The sequence below is a fragment of the Arvicanthis niloticus genome, chromosome 25, assembly GCF_011762505.2.
Source record: "Arvicanthis niloticus isolate mArvNil1 chromosome 25, mArvNil1.pat.X, whole genome shotgun sequence".
NCBI lineage: Eukaryota > Metazoa > Chordata > Mammalia > Rodentia > Muridae > Arvicanthis > Arvicanthis niloticus.
Window position 1 is genome coordinate 1792988 of NC_133433.1, and position 7200 is coordinate 1800187.

At 42.2% G+C, this 7200-nt stretch overlaps 1 protein-coding gene across 3 annotated transcripts in view; it reads right to left on the reverse strand.

Annotated features, from left to right (window-relative positions):
* Positions 1 to 2549, reverse strand: part of LOC143438447 (gamma-aminobutyric acid receptor subunit rho-1) — a 28363-nt gene extending 25814 nt beyond the window's left edge. Inside the window, exon 1 of one of the 3 annotated variants that reach the window (XM_076924014.1) lies at positions 2283 to 2549. In XM_076924014.1, the coding sequence (XP_076780129.1) occupies positions 2283 to 2404 (122 nt within the window). In that variant the 5' untranslated portion in view covers positions 2405 to 2549. Of the gene's footprint in view, positions 1 to 727; positions 864 to 2282 lie in introns of those variants that run through there. The other 2 variants (XM_076924013.1, XM_076924015.1) reach the window with 2 other exon arrangements.
* Between the last annotated feature and the right edge of the window lie 4651 nt (positions 2550 to 7200).

Below are 7200 nucleotides of genomic sequence, written 5' to 3' on the forward strand. Positions count from 1 at the left end.
TGCATTTCCACGTTCACCACGGCACTGTTCAGACAAGGTACGGTACCAACCAACGTGTCCATGAGGACAAGCGAAGAAGACATGGTGTATCTTTAACAGGACGGTAGTCAGCCCTTTACAAAAGGAGACTGCTGTTTGTGACAACAGGGATGAAGCTGCAGGTTTGTTATCCTAAGTTAACAAGCTAGAAACAGGACAAATACCCAAGCCAAGTATTCTCAGTCTCCATCATAGGCCTAAAATCTCACCCAAATCTAATTCCCTGCTTTTAAATGCCTGGAAGTGATCTCCACAGCATATAGAACCAATTTATTTCTTTTTGTCTCCCTCATGCCCCACCCCCACTCATTCTCCTTCTTCCTTTCTTTCTCTCCCCCTCCGCCCCATCCTCTTGGTTTGCTTTGAGACCGAGTTTCATGTAGCCCAGACTGGTCTCCACCCTACTATGTATTTGAGGATGCCCTGCCTTGACATCTCAAGTACTGACATTACAGATGTGTGACCCTGCACTCTTAGGCACAGTTTCTTACACTGACTGCTCATCTCACTTCCAGACAGACCCCAGTACACAGAAGCAGACAGCAGAAGGACGTTGCTTGAGGCTGGGTTTGGACATGCTGGGTGGAGGGCAGACAACTTCGTGTTGAAATACTATGCAGCAAGGTGAGTGCAGCTATAATGTGCTGTAGGTCTGAAAGCCACCAACATTCGTTTTGTGTCTTCTCACCAAAATAAAACCCTAAGGGGGCTGGAGAGATGGCTCAGTGGTTAAGCACACTGGCTGCTCTTCCGGAGGATCCAGACTTAATTCAGGCATCGGCATGGCAACTCACAGCCATCTTTAACTCCAGTCACAGGGGATCCAGTCCCTTCTTCTCACCTCTGTGTCACTGAGCACACAGCATCCTGACAGACATACGGACAAAACATCCATACACATTAAGTAAGTAAATAAAATATTAAAACGAAACCCTGAGTATCTGAGGCGACACATATGTTAGCTAGCCTGATTTAATTATTCCACATTTATGCCTATGTAATACTCTATACCCTTTAATAATCAGCTTATAATGCTTCAATTTTTAAAATTAATTTAAAAGCTTAATTAAAATAAACTTTCTAAAAGAGTCTACCCAGTCTTTATGACCTCTCTAAACAGGTTGCCGTTCTAATTGTGTCTCTGGGAAAAGCCTGAGGGTTTTGGGGTCAATTAGCAGTGTTAGTTGGTTTTAATTCCCACGAGTACATTTGGGTCAAAGAATTCGTGCATTTTGCGGGTACATCACTGCACAAATTCCATTTGCCCAAGCAATTCCTGACCCTCTCACTGGGCACACTGGTCCTCCTCAGTGCCCCAGGCTCGCTGTGACCCACTGAATGACTGGGAACCTAGTCTAACGCCATTGTAGAAGCAGACAGACACTAGAGACATGAGCACATCTGAGCTGTGAATCTGCTTTGGGGAGGACTCTGGCCTCGGGAGGGAGCATAGACGAACAGGACAGGGGCCTACTGGATCCAGACCTTTGAGAGACATGCTTCCCTCACGTTAGCTGGTCTTTCTTACTCTGCAGATTTATATCCGAATAGAAAGAAAACTCAGGTTCGACTGGAATTGAACGCTGAGGACCTTTTCTTCACCTGTCCCCTCAGCAGTGAAGGAGGGCGGGGCCTGACTATCTCCAGCGCCTGCTTTCCTGACTGATGCCGGTGGGTCTGTGTGAAACAGGCAACCAAGCTCAGGTGGCCTTGGAGCCAGGTAAGGCCAAAGGCCAGGCCCCTGGCTGCCTAAGCTCCATCCCTGAGGCAGCTACGGCGGGGGTGGCGTGTCCCACTCCAACCCCTCCCAGGTTGCAGGTAGGGGACAACCTACCAATGCTGCTAGCCGTACAGCCCAAAGAAAACTGTTTTTTAAAACAAAACTGAGAGAGTCCCACATTCCTAACAGAAACAATTAGTTACTTTGTAACTCATTCCCACAGATCAAAACCGTCCATCAGTCCCTTGAGAATCTGCAGATATGGATCGTCCTTGGTTTAATAATCTCTTATCCAGAATATTTTTTATATAAGTAATAACAAATTTAAGAAAAGATGCTAATGCTATCAAGTGTAGTACTATCAAAAAGGAAAACACCATTCTAGCTTCTTGAAAGGAGAAGAGAAGGAGGGGGAGGGGAGGAGATGCTCCCACACAGATCCGACAATGTTGCTACAAAGACTCGTCCATGGAGAACCTGCTTTTCATCCTTTACCCAAGGCCTTTGCCTCCAAGTCACTCACCTGCCTTTCCTAGATGGCTCATGAACTTCTCTTCCTGGCCAGTGCACTGTGCTCTCAGCAGCCAGAACCCATCCCCACCACAAAAGGAATATGCCAAATTTCATATTCTGGACAGCCAACATAGATTTCCAAATCAAACGGTTCTCCCGAGAAGCCGTGAGAAGGAGCCGGTGAGGAGCTGCCGTCTGTCCTCTCTTAAGGCATCATTGCTGTGTTTGTTATTAGAAGGATGTTTACCCTGCAAAAATGAAGCTGCAGTCTGTAATCTGGCCAGCGGGAGAAAGCAATTTCCACTAACCCCGCAAATCCTCCTGCGTCAGATGTCAGGGATTTTCTAAACTGAGGTTGAATTCCTGTGCCCTGCGGGACAGTTCCTGGGGCTGGTCTAAATTAGTTCATCATCAAATGTGGTGGATGTATTGTCGAGGTTCTGTATTTTGAAGTCAACTGAATAGAAAGAAGAAAGTAAATGCAGAAAGGCAGAGACACTGTCTCTGTCTGTCTGTCTGTCTGTCTGCTTGCTTTGTTTCTCCCCTGGTCTGTTGATGCTCCTAGATGCTTCTAGTTTGCCCATGGCTTCTGTAACCTTGGGGTTGATACCTCGTGGGCAGCTGTAGCTGAGGTTAAGAGGTCGTGGGGAAAAGTCTCCTCCACACCGTGCAAAGAGAAAGCTAAAGTCCTTGTCAATTGTAATATTCTTGTACCAGCCTCATTGAACTTTTCTATTTGGAAATGTCTGGACATAAATAAACTGTCATCAAGTATTATGTCTCCTTTGATACTTGCACAGAAACCTTGGCACAGAATTCATAGGCCCAGGTTCTATCACAGGACAGAGTCAGCGTCCCATGAAGTAGGGCTACATTCAGGACTCCAAATTATTGGCTACTCCAAGCCCAGTTCAGACGGTTGAGAGGGTTTGTTGAACTCAACAAACTGACTCAGAATTCTTAGCACTTCCCTGCTGAAAAGGCAACCTGAAACCCAGACAACCCGGGCTAGACTTGAACTCTCTCTATATAGCCAAGGTTGTTTTTGAACCCCTGATCTTCCTGTCTCTAGAGGGACAGACTCAAAGAGATAGGGCTCAGGCCAGGTATTGTTGTGCATAGCTATAATTACAGTATTCTGGGAGGCAGGAAGATTATACATTTGAGGCTACATGGCAAGACAACATTGAAGAACCAAGGAGCTAAATGAAAAGGAGGGGTAACTCGAGGAGGAAGAGAAAGATGAGAAGAAGGCAGAAGAGGACGAGGTATGACCTACTGTAAGATAATCAGATCATGGCGAGAAGGTGCCATCTTTAATAAGATTAATGTTGCTCCTCGGAAGACCCCGTTAGTTTCTAAAAGTGTAAACTCTTATTAAGAGAGCAAAGGCAATGCCTGTCCAACCTCTCCACCCAGCCAGATCCTGCTCATCTTTTTCCAGGGTCTCCCATTGAGTCTGCCTGACCCTCCCCTCCAAAACCCTCCCCAACCTGCCGGATCTATCCAGGTCTCACATCCAGTACTCTGATCTAGACTGTCCAACTCTGCTGCAGTCATAGTCAACCTCTAGGCTTCCATCGGGACCCATTCCTGCCAGTCTCCAAATGTGCAGGCCTCCAATACCAAACCCAGCCTCTCCAACCAACCAGATCTACTCCAACACTCTAGGCCTGGACCAGGATGCATTTCCTGTACACCATCCCTCTGCGCACCTGACTCCATTTCACCTGAGCCATTTTCAAACTTTAGGCCCAATCCACCTGCACATTCTCTCTTCTGCTTCAACCTACTCTGTCCATTAGTCTACTCAGACTTAGAACTAACAAAAGAAGTCCATGTGCTCAGATCCCATCGGGGGGGGGGGGAAGCATGAATGATCAATCCAGGATTTTCTCTCACAAACCTACAAGTCCTGTAGAAATGTTTGCCAATGAGAATTACCTGGATGAACCCCAGGACACAGAATTTAAAAGACCAGTCATCAATGTCATCTAATAATTAAGGAGTATAAAAAATACACAAAGAAAGAACTTAATGATATTAAGAAGAAAGAAGGTAAGGAGAATAAATGCCTGAGTGATACCCAAGAAAACACAAGATGAGGCTGACGAAGATGATGAAGACAATCTAGGACTCGAGAATAGAATTCAATAAAAAGAGAGAAATGCTAAAGATGATTTAAGCTGAAATGAAGATGAAATTGAAAAAGTTAGTAATCCAACTGGAAAACCCAAAGGAAAGTCTTGTAAGTAGAATGGAGACAGGGTGTCAGGACTCAAAGATAAAGCAGAAGATTTATATCAGATAAGCAAGGAATATAAAAAAATACTTTAAAACACAGGAAAGGAACATACAGTAAATATGAGACACCATGAAAAGACTAAACCTTTGAATAATAGGCATAGATAGGGGACAGGAACCACAAGTCAATGCCATAGACCAGATCGTCAATAAAATCGTAGAAGAAAACATCTCCAAACTAAGGAAAGAACACACCCATAGAGATACAAGACGCACACAGAATGCCAAATAAACAAGACCAGAAAAGAAAATCCCCATAGCATCTCATAGTCAAAATACTAAGTATACATAACAGAAAGTATACTGAGAGCATCAAGAGAAGAAACACAATTCACATATAAGAGAAAATCCATTAGGATAACAGCTGGTTTCTCAATGGAAACTTTGACAGCCAGAAGAGTCTGGAGCAATGCTTTCAAAGTTCTAAAAGACTATGATGGGAAACTTAGACTAGTATACCCAGCAAAACTCTCCGACAGTTCAAGGAGGAAGAAAAAAAAATCTTTGTGATGTAAACAGCCTTTAAAATCACACCTAAAGAGCTCAGCAGTTAAGAGCACTGGCTGCTCTTCCAGAGGTTCTGAGTTCGATTCCCAGCAACAACATGATGGATCAAAACCATTTGTTATGGGATCCAATGCCTTCTTCTGATGTTTGAAGACACCTACAGTGTACTCATATACACGAAATAAATAAACCAATTTTTTTTTTAAAAATTACACCTAAAAAAAACAAATTCAAAGAAAATACAGGAAGCAATATTTTGAGCTGAAGAGAAGAATTACCACAGCTAATAGACCATGGAAAGAAATATAAATCCATGATTACTAAAACACAAAATATCACTGAGAATACAAATAACATTAAAAGCAGCACCACGGTGATCACAACTAACATACATGTTTCAATAACAACTTTAAATATCAGTTGTCTCAATTCTCTGATCAAAAGACATAGGCTGACTGTGTGGATCAAGAAACAAAATCTGTTGGTTGTCTACAAGGAACATAGCTTTCAAGATAGAAACTGCCTTAAAGAATAAACAAATACACTCCAGTTGAATGGAACCAGAAAGCAAGCAGGCATTGTTTCCTAATATCTGACAAAATAGACTTCAAATTAAAATTAATCAGAAGTGATAAAGGGAGTAGTTAACTAAGAAGCCATGACAATCCTAAACATAAATGCACCAAACTCTGACACACCCAGTTTCATTTTTTTAAAAAAATGTACTACTGGATTTAAAGACATAGATTAAAACCAGTCATTAATAGTAAGTGATTTTAATACCCCACTTTCTCCAGTAGACAGGTCATCTGGATAAAAAATAAACAAAGAAACATCAGAATTAAATGACATCATACATAAAATGGACCAACAGATACAGAATAGTCCATCCAAACACCAAAAAAATACATTCTACTAAATAGCTTATAGAAGACTCTCTAAATAGACCACATCAAAGAAAGGAAACAAATCTTACAATTTCAAAAGACTTAAATAACTTTGTGGATGCTATCTGACCACGGTGTAATGAAACTTAAAATCAATAGTAAACAAATCTCTAGTAAATTTACAAACTTGTGGAGATTGAACAACTCATACTAAATGATAAATGGGTCAAAAAAAATTAAAAAGAAATAACATTTTTTTCTAGAACTAAATGAAGAAGAAAATACAACACAACAAAATCTCTGGGACAAGTTGAAAACAGTCCTATGAAAGAAATTTATAGCTCTAAGTGCCTATATTTTAAAAATCAGAAGAGCATAAATGTTGGGGGCCGACTTTTAGCAGAAAGCGGCTATCAGCTTTGCAGCCATCTTGAGCCATATACCCTGATAAGAGACTTGGATTACAATAGCCTACAACAGCTGAGCACACTCCGATAATCTTGGTTTAGATACCTTGAGATTAAAGGTGTGTGAGATTAAAGGTATGTGAGATTAAAGGTGTATAATTTAAGAATGTGACTTAGAAGTGTAGAGATCAGATTTAGAGACAAGACTTAAGGGCATGATTAAAGGCATGACCTGAAGTCGTGGCTTAGAAGTGAGACATATAAAAGGCAGAGGCAGACGGGAGAGAATCAGACAGAAGAGACAGAGAGGCAGGCACTTGGGAGAGAACTTGGAAGAAGTAACTTGGAACTTGGAGGCACTAGGAACTAGGGACTAGGAACTCAAGACTTGGGACTTGGACTAAGAAGAGAGACTGAAGAATAAACGGGACTGAAACACACTCTGTCGGGTCTCCATTCTTCGAGTCTGTCCTCACTCTCTCTCTCTTGCTGAACCCCGACCAGTGGACTGGAGCGGCAGCTTGGGCCGGAATACAGTGGTCGCCCAAACGCAGGGCAGCCGGGGCCTCAACATTTTGCTCGGCCATGACATTTTTTGGGGCCCAAACAGGAACCAGCTTAGGCCTCAACACATAAATAAATGACTTAATGATACAACTCAAAAATTTGGAAAAACAAGAACAAACCAAACCCAAGTCCAGTCAACAGCAACCAATAAAATAAAAAATCAGAGAATAAGTCAATGAGATAGAAAAAAGAGAACAATATAAAAAAATCAAGGAACCTAAGAGCTGGCTCTTTGAGAAGATTATCAAGAGCCACA